The sequence below is a fragment of the Lithobates pipiens genome, unplaced genomic scaffold (genome assembly GCF_037356315.1).
Source record: "Lithobates pipiens isolate NorthernLeopardFrog02 unplaced genomic scaffold, aLitPip1_a1.2 Scaffold_19, whole genome shotgun sequence".
NCBI classification, from domain to species: Eukaryota; Metazoa; Chordata; class Amphibia; order Anura; family Ranidae; genus Lithobates; species Lithobates pipiens.
The window spans coordinates 443858403-443878866 of NW_027507764.1; the positions used below are offsets into that span (position 1 = coordinate 443858403).

The 20464-nt window shown below is 41.7% G+C and overlaps 1 protein-coding gene across 3 annotated transcripts in view; it reads right to left on the minus strand.

Moving 5' to 3' along the window:
- Positions 1–241: 241 nt before the first annotated feature.
- Positions 242–20464, minus strand: part of ALKAL1 (ALK and LTK ligand 1) — a 142789-nt gene continuing 122566 nt past the window's right edge. For 2 of the 3 annotated variants that reach the window (XM_077492684.1, XM_077492682.1), the window contains 3 exons: positions 7628–7711; positions 3816–3889; positions 242–831 (listed from right to left, as the gene is read on the minus strand). In XM_077492684.1, the coding sequence (XP_077348810.1) occupies positions 3825–3889; positions 7628–7711 (149 nt within the window). In that variant the 3' untranslated portion in view covers positions 242–831; positions 3816–3824. The remainder of the gene's footprint in view (positions 832–3815; positions 3890–7627; positions 7712–20464) is intronic. The other variant, XM_077492683.1, reaches the window with a different exon arrangement.

Sequence of the window (20464 nt, forward strand, 5' to 3'; positions counted from 1 at the left end):
ATAAAGTGAATCTTTATTTTGTGAACATACTCAATTCTGTAAATAAATTAGCCTCTTTGACTCTAACAACTAAGAATAATTTACATAAACAATATAATTGTTCAAACAAACACAATATTGTGCATTTGGGTTTTATTACCAGCATCTGCTATTTATTTAATGGCTAGTTATGGCTAAGATGTGAGTGTGAAAACTTGACTGACACAGAATCTTATAAGCAAAACAATTAGACACGCATGGATCATTTCTTCCATGTAAACTGCATTGCAGTTTTCCAGTCATGTATCTTATGTTTATTTTTTAGATGTTCCACACTTGCTGATACATTGTGCAATTGTTCTCATGTGCAATATTTTGCAAAAAAAAAAAAAAAAAAAGCTTTATTATACAATATCAGATCACTTCATCTGACAATAAAACATCTCCCTTAAAGCTTACTTTGAAATAGTCATTTCTCATTATATAGATTTGTTTTCTCTTCAAATTAGTGCAAATAAAAAACTTTCGAGCCTGAGCAACTTATGTAATTACAATGGAAACATGTTAAACTGAAATAAAAAAAACAAAACAAACTCTGCTGAGTGGTTATAATTATAATATATATTAAGTATGTCATTAGTAAATATTATGTACAATGTATTTAAATAAATAGAATTGTTTTCGGCCCTCTTCAATGTGTTAAAAAATGTTTTATTCACATGACTATGGAATGTTCAATGTAAAGAAAAAGATGCTTTAATAAGAAAACAGTAACTCAGATCATCATGGTATAGACGTCCGATTTCAAGGCACATTCTTGGCAAATCAGAGTTCTGTTTTAGTAGATCAGACCTGGAATCAAAGGAAAAAATTATGTTAGGTACAAGTGCTATGAACCACATTTTAAAAGATCAAGATAGCCTAATTCCCTATTACAAATGCTTGTACAGTTTGTGAATTTTTCATTTGCCCAAAATGTCCTTCTCTTGGTAACCGGTCACTACAGGGGTAATTTACTAAAATAATAGTCACAAAGTCAATGGTAATTTAACAAAGTGATTGTTTACTTTGGTTAGTGCACAGAGTGAAGATTACTTTAACCCTTGATAACTTTATTGCTGGGCCATAGCTGAAAGATGGCCACAACATGGCTCTTTTGTTCTGGGAGGGTGTCCATGGAAGTCTTCCCAGAATGTGCCTCCCACGTGCCCCCTGGGGCATGCATTGAGTGAACTCTGTAATCGCTGTGTCCTTTGAACACTTAAACAATGATCAGCTGTGTTCAATCACAGCTGACTACATGTGAAAAAACTTGCCAGTTATTGCCATTCCTTTCCTCGCACTCTGTCACTGTGTGAGGAAAGGAGAGACGATTAGCGGCAAGGCATACAAAGCTAAAATTTACAGTGATAATCAGGGCACTGATAATTAGTGCCCTGATTATCAGTGCAGCCCCATCAGTGCCAATCAGTGCCCATCAGTGCAGCTTATCAGTGCTCATTAGTGCCACCTCATCAATGCAGCCTCATCAGTGCTACCTCATTGGTTTCCATCAGTTCTACCTCATCAGTGCAGCCTCATCAGTGCCCATCAGTGCAACCTCACTAGTGCCCATCTGGCAGCCTCATATCTGCTTGTCAGTGCAGCCACATCAAAGCACATCAGTGAAGAAAAAAATTACTTACTTATTTGTAACATTTTAAAACAGAAACATGAAAAAAAAAATGTTTTTCTTCAAAATGTTCAGTCTTTTGTTAATGTGTTTAGCAAAACAATTAGAAACCCAGTGGTGATTAAATACCACCAAAAGAAATCTGTCTCAAAAAAAATATATAAAAGTTGAATTTGTGTACAGGATTGCATGACCACGCAATTGTCATTCAAAGTGCGACATCACTGAAAGCTGAAAATAAGTCTGGGCAGGGAGGGGGTGTAAGTGTCCAATAGTGTGGTAGTTAGATGCTCAATAATGTGGAGTGGAATAAAATAAATCAGAATTTTACTTTGTATGACAGAGTGACTGAAGTTAACACAACTTTAGCTTATTCGCTAAGCTTACTGAAAATTTACTTTGCAGCAGCGGCATTATCTATTTCTTTAACTCCTATGAAATTAATGAAACCACAAAAGATGTAGGGGAACTTAAAACCAAAGTGAGAATTTAAAAATGAAATTAAGAATTTTTAAATTTACGCCTATATGCAATGCAGTATATATATATATATATATATATATATATATATATATATATATAAATGTGAGTACACCCCTCACATTTTTGTAAATATTTTAATATATATTTTCATGTGACAACCCTGAAGAAATTACACTTGTAATGTAGTGAGTGTACAGCTTGTATAACAGTGTAAATTTGCTGCCCCTCAAAATAACTTTACACACAGCCACTAATGTCTAAACCGCTGGCAACAAAAGTGAGTACACCCCTAAGTGAAAATGTCCAAATTGGGCCCTAATTGGCAATATTTTGTGTGTCCACCATTATTTTCCAGCACTGCCGTAACCCTCTTGGGCATGGAGTTCACCAGAGCTTCACAAATTACCACTGGACTCCTCTACCTCTCCTCCATGACGACATCATAATGTCAGAGACCTTGCACTCTTCTACTTTCTGGATGCCCCACAGATGCTCTATAGGGTTTAGGTCTGGAGACATGCTTGGCCAGTCCATCACCTTTACCCTCAGCTTCTTTAGCAAGGCAGTGGTCATCTTGGAGGTGTGTTTGGGTTTGTTATCATGTTGGAATACTGCCGTGCGGCCCAATTTCCGGATGGAGGGGATCATGCTCTGCTTCAGTATGTCACAGTACACGTTGGCATTCATGATTCCCTCAATGAACTGTAGCTCCCCAGTGCTGGCAGCACTCATGCAGCTCCAGACCATGACACTTCCACCACCATGCTTGACTGTAGGCAAGACACACTTGTCTTTGTACTCCCCACCTGGTTGCTGCCACACATGTTTAACAACGTTGCACAGTGGTGTAGTGGGTAGCACTCTCACCTAGCAGTAAAAAGGGTCACTGGTTCAAATCCCAACCATGACACTACCTGCCTAAAGTTTGCATGTCCTCCCTGTGCCTGTGTGGGTTTCCTCCCACACTCCAAAGACATGCTGGTAGGTTAATTGGCTTCTGCCCAAAATGGGCTCTAGTATATGAATGTGAGTTGGGAACCTTGGATTGTGGGCTCCTTGAGGGTAGGGACCAATGTGAGTGTGCGATGTATGTGTGGAGCACTGCGTAGATTGACAGTGCTATATGGGTACCTTAAATAAATAATATATATAATAGAGGAGTATCTTAATGAAATATAATGTACAGGGATAGGGACAATTGTAGACAAGCAACCACACTCACTCAGGTTGGATTGGTGTCTTTACTAACTATGTAAAATTTTAGTGACTAGTTTTACATATCTATCTATCACATATTTACAAACCTACACTTTAGCCTACTATGATCATCTACAGTAAAAAGCTTTCTCCCACCTTATTACAATTTAGAAAAGGGCCATTGTAGTGAAAATGAAAACAATTTGTGGAATTACATTAACAAGATATAACTTTTATAAGATTTAAAGATTAAGCTCGTGTTTACTTTAAAACCAGATCATCTCGGGCAGCCAAGCAACTGACATTATCAAAAGAGAATAACTGAGACAAAGTGGAACTTCTGATAGTAGCAAATAACCACAAAGGAATTCAATGTCTTGCTATGTACAACAACTTCATTTTACCCATGGAACATGTCTGTTTTCTTTACTCAATAAATATAGATTTAAAGTCAATGTTTTATGTATACAGTCATTTTACTTACACCATTCATTTAGGGTTGTGAACACAACTGACTCTTAGCCAATCTTATTAGCAGCCTTGCACATCTTTTGTAAGCTGTAAAAAGAAAGTATATATTTATAAAATAATATATTTTAAATATGAGTTTGAGTACTGTAAGGCAAAACATACACAGTTACAGCTACCAAAGTATTTATCAGCTCAGTGGTTCTCAATATTCGTAAAACCGGGGCTTGGTACATTATTTAAAACAGCTTGTTCCAACAGTAAAAATGTCAAAATAGTAAAAAATAACAAAATATGGGAATACAAATTATGCATTTGTATGTTTTCATTTTTATGGATCCCTATGGCTTAATTTGTCTCCTGAACTAGCTTAGTGATCTTGGCATTGGTCATGTGCTGCAAGCAACATGATTACAAGTGTGACTTGGGCATAAAATCACACCACAACTGCAATTTATGTACTTTTTACCAGTAATTTTTTTAACTACCGTGTTTCCCCCAAAAATAAGACTCGGTCTTATATTAATTTTGGCTACAGAAAATACACAAGGGCTTTTTTTCATAGGATCTCTTATTTATTTATGGTATGTACAATGATGATCTTAAAGTTGTCTTAACCCTAAAAAATATATATATTAATAATATCCAGATCCTTTAAACGCATGATAGAAAGCACAGTGCTTGTACTGTGTCATTTACCCCTCTCTATATTCTAAAAAAACGGGAATAAAACAATAAAATGTTTTTAAAAGGGGCGTGGCTTGACGCGCGACAGAGATGGCAGCTTAACAGAGGAGCTCCGTCGATAAAGTGGCCCAAGTCCGTCTGTTTTCACCGACGAACGCCTGAAGATGAACAGACAGAACAGGCAACTGCTCCAGACTCGCTCACGCCGTTCCCAGGCTGCCAATACCGGGAGAAACATCTCAGATCTTTTCAAATCCCAGGCCTCAGCGCTGAAGGTGGTGGAGGGAGGCAAGATGGCGCCGGGCCATGCGGAGGAGGACTGCAGTGAAGATTCACAGTCGGCCGCGGAGGATAACGGTAGGAGAGGCACCCGCTCTACCCATCCCCTTACCTATGAGGATATGTCATGCTTCGCTGCCGATATCAAGGCTTCGTTTTCCGCTGCCATCACTGACCTAAAGACTAGCTTCCTTGTACTACAAGAGAAGATGGCAGCCACGGAGGCTGCGGGGAAGCAGAGGGACAGATCCATTAATAGGCTAGACGAAGCGGTAGCCACACATTCCCTCCACTTCATTGAAATAAACAGACATTTGGAAGACCTGGACAACAGGGGGAGACATAACAATATTAGGGTACGCGGCATTCCGGAATCGGTAATGGCGGATCAGATCACCTCAGTCCTGCAGAGGGTCTTTAATTCCCTCCTGGAGAGGCCAGAAGAGACTGCCATAGATTTCGTCAGAGCACACAGGGCACTCAGGATGAGAGGCCCGGACACTTTACCTCCTCGTGATATAGTATGCTGTCTCCAGAGCTTTGCCCTTAAAGAGGACATCATGTCACGGGCGCGCAGGGAAGACCAGATTGTTTTCAATGGGGAAAGCATCAAACTTTTTCAAGACCTCTCCCAAATTACCCTGAAAAACCGCGCTGCGGCCCTTGCTGGATAAATTAAGGGAGAAAGAGCTGCGTTACTTCTGGTGCTTCCCCTTCGCCCTCTTGGTCAATCATGGCGGCAAGCAGCATATTCTACGCACACCTGCAGACCTCCCAGAGTTCTGCGCTGTCCTCCAGATTGAACTGATTGCCTTACCTGACTGGTATCGGGAGTTCTCACTACCACCCAAGGATAGGACCCCATCTTTCTCCCCACTGGCATCTTCTGAGAAACACTCCACCAAGAAGCGGAGACAAGGCCGTACCGATGCCTCACCGAGGGGCACTCCCCGAAGTCGCCCTCACTCTTCCAGGATTCTGATGGACGCTTAGGCACACTGCGGTAACTTTGCATTTATGGGGTTTTGTATGTGACTTTGTTTTTTTACCCTTTTTTTCTTTTCACACTTCTTTTCACACCCCGTTTACTTGCCTCTACTTTTGCCTACGAAACATCTGCAGCTTCCTCAACAATGTATTTCGGACCCTCTCATTGACTGGGGGAAGAGGCTGTGTGTTCCTATTTTTTCATTTTATTTCCTCTTTTGTTTTACCCCCCCCCCTCTATTCGAGAGATCAGAGGAGGCCCGATCTGTTCTATTTACATTGGAGCAAAAGACTGTCGGTTACATCCTGCCCTCTACCTGCTTAGAACCCTTGGGATAACTGGCCGGGTGACCCCAAGTACTTATCTATACACCCAACTTATGGCAAGGGCAGGGAGTGAAATGTCCACCGGAGGCTCCTGTGTTTATTACCCACGTGCCCAGCTTTTCTGCTCCATTGATTGCACAGCTAATGTTTTTTTATTTGTTGCAGGAGGACCTGGGGTAATGGAGATACTCTGCTGGTAGGGCCCTGGGGGGTCTACCTGCCCAGTATCTCGAGGGGTTGCTGATGTTCGGATGCTATACATGTTCCTCACTTTAGCTGCTTATAGCTTTTTTATTCAGGTTCTTTGTTATAATTTCTTAGTTCGTCGGTGTATGACAGACTGTTCAGCACTTATCATAGATATGTAATGGGCCACGCTCGACGACCCCTATTTGGTTAATTGAGTACTTGCTCTAGTTTGATTAATTGTTGATATTTAAAATTTCCTGTGTCCCCTGCCTTCTCTCCCCCTCTCCCAGTCAGCTCAGGAGTCAGCATTATGACATTCTGTAATCCCAAAAATAAACCTGAAAGTCATATAATCTTTTTAAAAAAAGAGATTACATAATTTTACAATATGCAGTGTGTCTCCTTTAGAACTTTATTGTGGAAAATACCTTATTTACAGTTCCGCTGGGTGCTCACGTGACCCACCAGAGCTCTTCTTCCCCGCTCCAAATACTGCAGAAGGGCGGGGCCGAGGAGAAGATCTCTGGTGGGTGATGTGAGCACCCAGCGGTGCTGTAAATAAGGTATTCCACAATAAAATTACAAAAGGACACACTGCACATTATATAATCATTTTACAAAACTAAAATACATGTTTTTAAAAGGACTTTAACTAGACCTTCTTTTTGGGGTACGGCTTATATTGCAGCCACCCCTGAAAATCCTGCTAGGTCTTATTTTTGGGGTAGGTCTTATTTTCAGGGAAACAGGATAGGTAATCAAACTATACCCCCAATAGCATTTACTCCCTTCAAAACCTTTCTCCAGTAATCCTCAATCCAGACAAGAGCATAATGTAATCCCTAGAATCTCAGCAACTTGTAATTAACATAAGAAACCCCACTCCTTTTCAATGATTCACCCCTGAGCACCACTTTGCATTACCTTCCTCAGTAATCCCCAACCTCCACATCCACATCATGAATCCTAGCAAATTATAATAAATTATAAATAACAGCAGTTTCCTTCCCCCCCACCCCCAGCATCCTTCAGTGCCAGCTGCTGCTCACTTCCTGCTACTGTGCAAGTTGTTACTGTGAGATGGAGTGGCATGGTACTCACATAATGCTTCATCTCCTCTCAAGCAGCGTCCTTCATCCTGACCTGTAGCCCAAAAGGTACGTGCCTCCTACATCCTAATATAAATATATATATATATATATATATATATATATATATATATATATATATATATATAGGCAGGTGTCCCAATACTTTGGTAAATATGGTGTATGAACACTGACACACAGAAATGAGTTTTAAGCTTTTTCACATGTACATTTAAATAAAAAATCTAGTTTTTATTTAATTTATACTTACAAGTTGATGTTGAACAGTCTTTGGTGTTGTGGTAGAGTCGATAGAACTGTTTACTGCACTCTGGTGAGAATATTACTGGACCTGCTAAAATAAAAGTGAAGGCAATCTGTTTACTTGAACCTTTTTACAGACATAGGCTGATTCAATAAGGCAGTGAAGAGAGTTCCCTTTCACAGGTGTGGACAGTATTTCCGTATTTCATTTATCTGTTTTTGGATGAAATACAGACATATATGCATCCCTATGGGATACCGGGTGTCAGCAGATGAATATCCGCTGCCACACAATATCATCCGTCCCTGCTATGGTCCGATTCTGCAGACAGAGGAAAATACTATTTTTCTATCCATCTGCAGAGTGGATTGGATGAACACGGACAGACGGCCCATGTTCATCCGATACCCCCCATAGGGGAGAGCAGAGATCTGACAGGGTGGTCCCTGCACAGTGTTCAGCAGGCTCAGCAGGGATCAATGGAGCGATCCCTGCTGAGGCAAGCAGATGTTAACGGGGCAGTTCATCATGGATTTGTCCCATGTGAAAGGGGCCTAAGGGTGTACAATAACCCATAGCTCCCAAAACTCCCTCCTTATTTTTATTTTATAAACTTGGACAATTAAACAGACATCTGTTGGAACAAACCATAATGCTCCACCTTCTGGCTGCAATGGTAAAAACTAAATATGCAATACAGTATGTCATATTGTACTCACCAGAATCAAACATGAAACATTTTTTAATCTTTAGTTTCAATTGTTTTTATTGATATTTAAAGTTTACACAAAAAGAAAACAATAGTATAGTACATCTTAACTTAATTTGCAGTCACATAGAATCCATGACAAGTTCTGGCTATATTAAATTTGTTACCTTATGTTAACAAAGAAAGTAAATGTTCTTCCGGCTTGAGGAAGTTGGCTATCGGTTCAGCCACATGCAATCTCTCTTGAGTCACAGTGGATGATCCTTAATCTTGGGTTTTTCCCTCTGCTAGTATTGTTCCAGCAATGTGAATATCATCTGGAGTATATTGACCATAAATATAACATAAAACAAACATGATTTAAGCTAAACATTTCAGTCAGAGTGATACTTGTTATCTCTAATATTTTACCAGGTTTTGCTAGCCCTTATAATTTGATCACCAATAGTTCAGAAAATGGCTCCCTCTGAGTACCAGTGGAGCAGTATTGTTTGATGCATTTCTCAGAGGTTTTCCAGTGTTGAGTTGGGTATTTTGTCCCTATTTCCTGCTCCAAAGCTATCATTGATTGTGATCTAATACAGATGTCTTTCTCTTGTAGGCATGAGTAGATAATTGATATACCTTTGGTTAGGATTGAAATTTGTTGATAATATTGGGTTCGTTTCGCAGGGAGTATTGTGAGTAACTAAGAATTATTTTTCAGTAGGTGAGCTACCTGCATATATTTATATAAGGGGCAACTAGTGTCCTAGTTGTAAGGTACTAAAAGGTTTAAGTGATGGACCTTCTAAGATATCTTCTAAGTGCATAATCCCCTTTGCCTTCCATGTATTAAGGTTAATAACTGGTATGATTTGGACAAGTGCAGAGATGGGAGTTTCAAAGGTGTTACTTTACCACTCCACTGTTGATATTTACAAAGATGAACCCATGCTCATATTGATGCTAGGATGGGGGTTGCTAGCTTACTGTCTAGAGAGGTGTTTATGTATTATCCCCTTTGGGATTTGAGATTGCTCTAGTCCAATCCATAATGCTTTGGAATTAGGTAGCATCTAGTGTTGGAGCTGTGCTAGTATTGTTGCAAAATAATAGTCCTGCAAGTGTACATGACCCACTCCACCCTCCTTCCTGTGTTTAATTAACCTGCTAAATGCCAATCTGCCCCTCTTGTCCTGGCAAAGGTATTTATTTAGTATTGGTTGTAGGAAATTCAAGTAAGAATTGGGTAGTGGGATTGGTAAAGTCCTAAAGAGATACAATAATTGTGGCAATATTTGCATCTTAAAAGCTGCCAGTCGGCCATGATAATTCAGTTTGAGCAAGTTTGTTCAACGTACAACATACCAAAACGACTCTAAAGAGTTTAGGATGTGTAATTGGCTGGTATAAGATCTTCAAGTTTGATGCCCAAGTATTTAATACCCTTCTTTTTCCATATGTATTGAAATTGTTGCTCTAGTTTTTGTTTGGTCTCATTTGGTATACCCAGGTTTAAAATGTAGGATTTGGTCTCATTTACTTTATGGTATGATACACTATTAAATGTTTGCAATGCCAGGTGGACTGAAGCCAAGGAAGTGCCTGCACTTGTGAGCATCAGTATGATGTCATCAGCATATAAATGAATGGTGTCGTGTCTCCTGCCCACCTGTATACCCGTTATGTGATGTGAGCATAAGTAGGAGGCCAGGGGTTCCATCAACAAACTGAAAATCAGTGGGGAGAGAGGGCAACCGTGTCATGTCCCCTTAGATATTTCAAATGGGATAGATAATGCCCCTGAGATGTAAATTGGGCTGATGGGTGGATGTAGCTTGCCATTATGGCTGAATAGATGGAGCCCCTAATACTAAACCTAGTCAACACCTGTGTTAAGAACTGCCAATGTATCTTATCTAATGCCTTCTTATGCCTTCGGAGCAGAGAAGGCGTTTTGTGTTTATTGGCCACATGAATCACATTTATTAAACATCCGGGTAGCATCAGCTGTCTGACGTCCCTTAGTAAATCCAGATTGATCCACATCTATAAGAGAAGCTAGGATATCTACCAGTCTGGTAGCCAATAGCTTTTAGGGGTGGGCCAAATGGATCCCTGTTCGCAACAGAACTTTCGAACACCCCAAAAGTTCGGACACGAATAACAAACCCCATTAAAGTCAATGCGACCCAAACGTCAAAAATAAAAAAGTTCCCATTTTGAAGGCTTATATGCAAGTAATTGAGCATACAATGGTTATAGGGGTCCTGTTCTGTGGGACATGTATCAGTAAAAAAAAAGTTTGTGAAAAACAATTTTTAAATGAGCAGTGATTTTTTTTTATTTTTAAAGTAAAAGCCTAAAAATGAAAAAAGCCTTCCAATATAGTGCCTGGGGGGTTCCCTTAGTCTACCTGTAAAGTGGCAGATCTGTGCCATGCCTAGAATCTGCTGCAGCAATAATTGCATTTATAAAGCCCAAAAAATTACATTTTCCTTGCAAGCTGCCTTTATTTTGCTCAGCAACAGCTGGGAGCCAGTGTGTATGACGAGGCCACAATGTAGTGCACTGGGAACAGGATTAGAGATTTTTTGGATACATTCTGGTGTCACTTTGACATTGTATAGAGGTAACGGGTGTGTAAAAATTGGTCTTTGGGTGTCGATGGCACCTTCCCAACGTAACCCTATAGAGGTATTCTTGATAAAAGGAAGAATTGGCCTTGCTGTAAAAAATTTCAACGATATTCACCTGTCAAACAGGTGGCGAAAAATTGGTCTTTGGGTGTTAATTGTGCCCATGAAACCTGTACCAAAAACATTCTTCCAGATGAAATGATTAAACACCCTCAAAGCTAGACAGCCTCGAAGTCCTTTAGAGATTCCACATCCCAAAAATACTTAATCATTCACATCGGAATCAGGGGCTTCATCGCTGTTAATCCGGGACTGATTCATTTTTAATAAAAGTCAAACGGTCCATGAGGTCTGTCGACAGACGCGTTCTATAATCAGTAACAAAACCTCCTGCAGCACTGAATGCCCTTTCTTGAAAGCATGCTGGATGCAGGGCAGCCCAACATTTCAACAGCATACTGGGCAAGTTCTTGCAAGTGGTCTAGTCTCATGATCCAGTAAGTCAGTGGATCATCAGCTGGAAAGCTCTCCAATCTCTGTTTTGGCCTCGAGGTAACCGTTCACCAGACGCTGCCAATGGGATGTGGAAGCTGACAGCCCTGGGTGGCGAGGACTAAAAAAAAAAATACAAAATGCCTCACTTAGGTGGATGCCTTCTCCAACGCTCCTCTCTTGACCAACAGAAGGAGTCAGGAAAAACATTCAATAAAATCCTCTTTAATGCATCCTCAAGAGATTTTATCTTATGCACGCTCTGTGGAGATGGGATGAGTTCTAAGACCTTCCCCTTATAACGGTGGTCAAGGAGGGTTACCAACCAGTAAACATCCTTCTCCTTTATGCCATGTATTTTTGGGTTCTTTTACAGGCTTTGAATCATGAAGTTGCCTATGCGCCTCAAATTTGCAGAGGCTTGAGAAGCAGACTCCTCGGGATCACTGCATGATGACAGCATTTGGAACGTCCTCCTCCCAGCCACGTACTACTCCCAAGGGTCCTGGGGTTGGAAAGCCATTGTTTACAGATTGACGCATGCCTTCCTCTTCTTTGAAGTCTTTGAAAGTGCCAGAATCCTCCTCCTTATCCCCCTCCCCTCTCCCCTCCTTTGTGCTCTGTGACATAGGAATGATGGTGTCTGGATAAAATGGGCCTTGAGAGGAAAGGAAGTCCTCCTCTTCCTCCTGCAGCTCTGTCTTCAGTGCCTTGTCCATAATGCCATGCAGAGTCTGCTCCAGCAGGAACACAACAGAGATTGTGTCACTGATGCATGCACTGTCAGGGCTCACCATAATTGTGGCCTCCTCAAATGGTGACAATATAGTGCATGCATCTTAATGATCAGCCATTGGCGTGGGGAAAAAAGCCAAGGCGGCCCGAGCCTGTTGTCGTGCTGTTTTCGCACAGGTAATCGTTAAAGGCCCAATGATGCATGTATAGCCACTGCAGCATTGACAAAGTCGAGTTTCACATGGTGGGCATGTCACAAATCAGGCGTTTATAGGAAGGTGGATTTCCCGCTGAATTTTAGCCAATCAGGCACTGGCTGAGTATGACTGTCAGAAATGGCTACAGACTCTTCTGGCCATCTTTAGCACATATTGCAACCCTGGGTAGAGGGAAATGCTTCATCACCAAACTGAGGCCATGTTCCAGGCATGGCAAATGTGTCAGTTTTCCCTGTCTAAGGGTGGACAGGAGGTTTGAGCCATTATCGCACACCACCATTCCTGGCTCCAGCTGGCAGGGTGTGAACCACCTCTGGGCCTGTCCCTGCAGAGTTGCAAGAATCTCTGCTCCGGTGTGGTTCCTGTCCCCTAAACACACCAGCAGAAGCACTGTATGGCACCTTTTAGCCTGACTCTGGGTATAGCCCTTTGAACGTTTAGGGGGTAGTTGATGTTCATAGGATAATTCTGCAGAGGAGGGCATGGAGGTGGCAGAGGAGGGGGTAGAGCTCACAGGTCTGGCATCATCACCATCAGCTGTATGGAGACATGGGGGCACAACAAGCTATAGCACTGAGCCCTGTCCTGCATTCTTTCGAGTTACAAACATCGTTACCCAGTGTGCTTTGAACAAAATATATTGCCCCTGTCCATGCTTGTTGGACCACGTGTCAGCAGTAAGGTGGATTTTATGGCTGACTGCGTTGCCCAACGATGCCCGAACATTCCTTTCCATGTGATGGTAGAGAGATGGAACAACCTCATGTGAAAAGCTGTGGGAACCTGGCATTGTGGTACAGCACACTGTGCAAATTTGTGGAAGGGGGCAGAATCTACCAGGCTGAAAGGCAGAAGTTTAAGAGCCAACAGCTTTGACAAGCTTGCATTTAGACGATGGGCATGTGGGTGACAGGGACTGAATTATGTTTTTTCTTCTGCAGCAGAGTGGGCGGAGACATTTGCGGCTACAGTCTAAAGCTGGTGATGTGCTGCTGGCAGATGTGCTGCTAGGACCTGGGACACCCTGTGCTATGCCATCATCCCTGCCAGTGGAAGCTGCTGTGAGGTAATCACTCAGTATAGCAGGGTCAGACCGAAGTGGGTAATGAGGAGGAGATGAAAGAGAAGGAGGAGGGGGGACAGATTTATGCCCCTTTTGTGTGGCTTTTAGGTTCTCTTGCCAACAGGCTGAGTGGTTGTGCGTTAAATGCCTTGTTAAGCATGTGGTACCCAAATGGTTGGTGTTTTTGTCACATTTGATGTGAGAGACACAGTTTGCAGATAGCAACAGTGTGATCTGCTGCAGATGTGCTGAAAAAGGCCCAGACACCTGAGATTTAGGGAGTGGGCCGGGAGATAACAGCTGCAGAATGTGATGGAATAGGGTGGCTGCTTCTAATCTTTCTTGATGTCAGCCTCCTTGGGGTTGTGCCGCCGCATCTTCAGTTTCCTCCTCTGCTCTATCTGGCACCCAAGTCGCATCATCTCCATCTCCTCCATCTTTATCATTACAACTGGAGACAACTTGGCAATACACTGCGGCTTGGGGAACATGAATGCCAATTTGTCTACCAATGTTCCTCCCTCTCTCCAGACTCCTGTTCCAGTCATCCTCAACTTCAGAACCAACATCTGAATCCAGTAAGGGCTGGACATCATCGAGGATTAGGTGGCTGACGCTGTGGTCAAATAACTCAACTGACTCTTCAGTGGCTCATGTTGGGGCTATGGCAGGAATAGATGTGGACAAGGAGGCGGGTTTATCCACTCTGGCAACTGCAGGTGACTGCACACTTGTCTCTGCTTGAATGACAGATGATGAGGATGAGGAGTGTTTAGTAAGCCGGTCCACCACCTCCTCTGCATGCATAGTATGGGAAAACTCACTAAACAGAGAAAATGATGCCCTGCCTGAGGACTGACCACCCCATCCACCTTTGCCTGTCGACATATTTTTTTCTGGTTCCCTTACAGTGCCAAGGGAACATCTTCCTCTCCTTGTTGTCCTCCCAGACATTATTTGGAGGGAGGGGTGGTGCTTATAAGCAAATGTAGAGAAGAAGTTGAAATCTGTACGTAGATGAACTTTAGTCAATGTAAAGAGGTGTTTGTTGCACTTAAATTTGAGTACTTGTACTGATGCACACAATTATATGGCGTTAACCTGGCAGTAACTCACAAAACAATATGGCGTTAAACTGGCAGTAACGCACACAGAACTATATGGCGTTAACTGGCAGTAATGCACATAGAAGTAAATGGTGTTAAACTGGCAGTAACGCACAAAACTATATAGCATTAAACTAGCAGTAACGTACACAGAATTATATGGTGTAAACTGGCAGTAATGCATACAGTTCTATATGGTGTTAAACTGGCAGTAACGCAATCAAATAGATGATGTTCAACCGTCACTACATTGACACTATCTAAACTGTCCCTACTCTAGATATACACTAATGTAAAGATTACTGACATGGTCTCACTAAGCTGAAACTATCTGAGCTGTCCCTACTCTACATTAATGTATGTATGAATGACACGGTCTCACTACACTACAGTGAAACTATCTGAGCTGTCTCTACTCTAGCTTCACACTATGCAAAGCTGAATGATAGTCCTCCTTACTACACTCACACTATCATTAGACTGACACTAAACTAATATTCTACACTGACAATTGAAACAAAATAGGACAGTATAGCACACTAACTAATAGCACTGAACAGAGCCCTGTTCTATCTCTCTCCACGCCAAAATCACACTGAAAATGGCTGCCATTGAAAGAATACTTTTATACTGTGGGGCAGGAATGAGCCATGATTGGATAAAGTCATAATGACAGTGTCCAATCATGACTCTGACAATGCTCTGTACCCTGATTGGCTGAAGCTTTCGCTGCTTCAGCCAATCAGGGCTTGTAATGCACTGTTCAGTACCGCAATGCATTGTGGTCGATTTGGGGGGCGAACAAATGGTTGAACGACCTGTTTGTTCGGCTATTCGCCAAAAGTACGAACAGTTTTGTGTACATTTTTAGATCAATATTAACCACTTGCTGACCAGCTGCCTTCATTATAATGTGATCCCGCAAACTGTCATAGCTATACATCAATCCCTTTGAGTGGGATAGCAAGCGCACGCATTCATGGGAACGAGAGGCAGAACAGGGACGTGTGTGTGTAAACACACATTGACTGAAGGCATCCGCTATGGCTTGAGGATGGTACTGTTTTGTTTGGGTGTTGGGGTGTAATAAGTATGGGATTTGAGTTTTATATCTGTGTCCTCTAAGCTGGTTAGCCAAAAGTTTTCCTGCTCTGTTGCCACTCGTGTAGTAGGACAATTTGAGTCGCCTGGAGGCTTTTTCAAGCCAGTTTATCTGTCAGTTGTTGCGAGGGGTGTGTCATATTTTGTTCACAGAGGCATGGTCCGACCAAGTGATAGTATTGATTTTGGCAGATTTACATTTGAACAGCAACCATTTGTCTACCAAGAGTCAATTCTGCTATAAGACCTATGACTGTTAAAGAAGAATGAGTAGTCTTTCTCGTTAGCGTTGAGGCATCTCCAGGAATCATACAGTTCATAGGTTTTTATCACCAATTTTAGTGACGGTGGAGAGCGTTTTGGTTTTTGAGGTGAAGTCAAGGCATGAATCGGGAGTAATGTTGAAGTACCCACATACCCCTCTGTATTGAACTTTTTTTTTTCATAATCCTGTGGAAGATCCTGATCTGTCTTGTATTGGGAGCATAAATATTCGCCACAGTGTAGGTAGTGGAGTTGATGTCACAAACGAGTATTATAAAGCATCTGTGAGAACCTTGTGACGCTGGAAAGCTATGGTATCCCTCACTGCTACCATCACTCCCTTATTTTTTGCTTTCGCATTGGCAGTGTATGTGAAGTGAAACTTAGGGTGCGTGCACTTAGGAGGTGCCAGGTTATGAAAGTGTGGCTCTTGGACACATAAGATGTTACATTTTTGCTGGAGAGCTTCCATCTAAAGATACCTTCGCTTGGCCAGATGGTTAAGTCCTTGTCAGGTAACCTGAGACCAGGTGACAGATGCATTCTGTAGGAGTTGGAAGAGCACCGCTAAGATAGTGGACCCTAGGATTGACTGATGCGGATAGTACCCAGGGAGGTTCAGGAAGCAGTTCTACTAGATCACTAACACAGATCCCAGTGGGAGCTAGAGCATAGATTTCCCAGGGTTCGGAGTCTAAGAGCCAGCAGGTGTTCACCAGGGCTTCTAGTGGTGAGGATGGACAGTGCTGCAGTCTGGCTCCAAGTTGCAGCCCCTAGGGTCTCACAGCTCATGCTCATGGTAGACTGCAGGAGAAGGAAGCAGCAGGCTGGAACAACAAGGATAGTAAAGGGATAAAGCAGAGATCAGGGTGACTAACAGACAGGAACAACAGAGTACATGCTAAAGGTTCAGGGTCAAAGGCAAACAGGGATAGTCGGGGACACGCCAAAAGGTCAGGGTCACGAGCAGACAGGAATAGTCGAGAACACACCAAAGACGGTAACAGAGACAAATAAAGAGCACGTGGCAAGCAGGAAACAGGAAGCCAAACACACAATGAATACACAATGGTTGATCAGCACCACTGGCTTGCAGTGCACAGGTTAATATAGGGTTCCCTGATAGGGCCTGGGGTGGAGCCATGTTTAGAGGAGAGGTTATAAAAACAGCCAGGTGAGAGTGTCTGGCCTCTTAGTCTGAACACATGACCAGCGGCAAGCTGACAGAGAAAGATCACTGCATAACCGTGACAGTGCTTTAGAGTTAATGGTCAGAAAATGTACCACCATAGGAGAAGAGTATGGTAGTGCTGGGTAGTACGTAATGTGAATGTTTCACTTACACTTAGCAATGTCAAAAACCATACAGGAAGGGGGAGTGACGTCTCATGAGGCTCTGAACTCCACATTGTCATCTCAGTGGTGCTCTTTGTGACATTTAGAGAGGAGAAATTACTTCTGACTATTGAAATAGCAAGGTGAGAGAGGATAACATTGGAAAGTAGCAAAAAAGGGTGGTTGGGTGTGCTCATAGCCACTCATAGATGTAGTGGGGAAAAAAAGAAACAAAAAAAAAGTTTGGATCAGAGGAAAATCCTCCCAAGCAGGTGTCTTTATATTATTACTTCTGGATCTGTCCTCTATGTCTGCCATTTTGGCCTTAATCCCCTCCAAATCATCCTCTTTACTTTCATTAGCATCCACCAAGTCATTCATTTTGGTTGCATATTTCCCCATCTTGGTCTCTAGCTGAAACAGACCGTAGTTCTGTGCTGAACGTATATACACAAGAAATCATGTCTGAATGGAGAGAGCTTCTCAGGAAGACTAACATCTCCTTTAGAACAGTGTCTATAACAGGCTGATTATTTGTGGGAAATAGATCTTTGGAGTCTGGCAGCTCCCTGGTGTCATCCGCTGAATCATGGAGAGAGCTCACATCATGATCTCCATCAGCAATATCCATCCGGAATCTTGTCTTTACTGGGCTCCCAGAGGTTGGTGTGGCTGGCGAACATTGTGGACTTTTAGGAGGGCTGCATCTTTTCTGAGTTGTCCCCTTCTGTGCGGAGTGTTTTGTAAAGACAGATGCCAGGGGGGATGAGGAGCAGGCGCCATGTTGTTTAGGCCCAGTGTGGAAGAATGCCGTTAGTTTATGAGGGCAATTCCCCTCCTTCCTGCACCTGGGCATGATGACTCTTCATTCCTTGGGTGCTGTAGAGCTTGAACGCTGGGTTTGGGTGAGAAGAGATGGCCCTGGTAGGTCGATTTGAGCTGTGTTTGTCCGGCTGGAACTGGAGCTCCGCAACTAAGGGTCCATCACAGTCTTTGGCTAGCTCCGTCCCCCATTTTTTACTCTTTAATTCTGAATATAATATATTAGTAAAGTATGTAAGAAAATAGAATAGATTCTCCTTCAAGTTAATGTAAACCCAATCTGAAAAATCTTATATAAGCTTTAACATATCAATTTCATGTTCAAACATTATTTATTTAATTATAATACTACCTGGTGATCCTCAGAATATATTAAAAACTGGATAGAAGAGTAGTTGGGGGTACTAATAGATGGGGGTATATTTTATTTGTATTGTATAACTTTATGGGGGTATTGCTATAGTATATTTTATTATGTGATTTTGATTAGTACATTAAAAAATATACTTGAATATATGAATTAGTGTCGAAGTGACACCTTTAAAGTCCCATATTGTGCTGTAGAGTAACTGTAAAACATTCTTTATAGGAATAAAAAATAAACACCTAACAGTTCAAAGTGATAACATATCTACTTTATTATTGCCCAGCCAACTGAAGGTGTTAAAAGGAAAAGGAGGACATTGCAGTCTACATAGCCCCAAATTATACATATTCATGTTCATGGATGCTCCTTAAGGGGCTCAAAACATTCCAGGGCAGTAGTCTAGAAGTGAATTGGAGTTGTACATCATACCTCCCACACATTTTTTGTTACACTTAAGTTTGCTATACTGTGTACCTCAAGTACAAAACTATTCTTTGAAAGGTTGAACAGACGTGACCATGCACAAAATGTAATTATTAGCAGTCACTATGTAACCTAAACACACGGTTGAGATAAAAGCATGATACAAAATATGTCAATGAGAGCTAGGTTTCCTTTTAAAGATAGCATCTAAAATATAGAAAACCATTATATACCACATGTCATGAAGTTTCAATAGAGGAAAAATAGTACATATTTAAAATATTTCATGAATAAACACGGGCCAGAGCAAAAACCAGATGTGTAACTAGTATGACGCCATTACACCACAAAATCATGCTATGTTTCCTATATAAATGATGGGATTTCTGATTACTGTAATACATTATGCTAGTATATATCACATGCACTATTGTCCTACAATTCATTTCACCACAATTGTAATACTTTGACCTTTTCTTTGATTCAGCTTCTGCTATAAATTACAGTGAATGATACTGTGGATACCTGCAGAAAACCCAACAGCAGCTTTTGTAAACAGATAGAAATGAGTCCTGACTACAGCAGCTGTTAGCCCAGATGTAAATGCTTAGTCTGCCCTCCAAGACCCCAGTGTTTTGGAAAGAAGTAAAATGCAAGTCCAGAATCACAATCCTAACAACATTAAGTGCAAAAGTCCTTGCAATGTCTCTTGAAGGAGAAACAGTAGAGCACCACAGCAGAAAACATTGTCCTAAAAAATGTCTCTAGTTAGGATAGAGGCCAAAAGAATCAACTCTATGCAGTCCACCTACAATTTAGTGCCTGTTCTTCACAGTATGCAGGGTCAGTCATCCGTCCAGGTATGGCACTTTATAAGAGTTTGAAGGCAAAACTGCCACTAGGTCAGGTATGTGCAGGGACTCTCTATCCACTCCAGTATGACATTATGCTCTCTGTTCTGCACAGAAAATATTAATATTCACAAATGTTCTATATTTGATTAAAAATGGTGAACCACTCAAGTACATGTCAGGGGTTGAACTGTGCCCTAATTGCTAATTTCTCTATATGCTGAATGGGGCATCACATCCTGCCTGTAAAACAGACACAGAGGAGGTTATTTACTAAAGGCAAATCCACTTTGCACTACAAGTGCAAAAAGGGAACTTGAAATTGCACTGAAAGTGCGCTTGGAAGTGCTGTCGCTGTAGATCTGAGGGGGACATTCAAGGAAAATAAAAAACAGCATTTTAGCTTGCATATGATTGGATAATAAAATCAGCAGAGCTTCCCCTCATTTCAGATCTACCCCCTCAGATTTACAGCGTCTGCACTTCCAAGTGCACTTTCAGTGCAATTTCAAGTGCACTTGTAGTGCAAAGTGGATTTGCCTTTCGTAAATAACCCCCAGACTCTTTTTCTGACAGTTGTTGACACAAACCTGCATGTTGCTCAAATTACAGTGCCAAATTCAGACACCCTTAGGGAAGAAACCCCAAATCTGACATTCAGGTAACCTTATAAAAGGGAACCTCCAAACTCTTCATATTATTAAAAAGTAATGATACATTTACAGACTTTAACAAA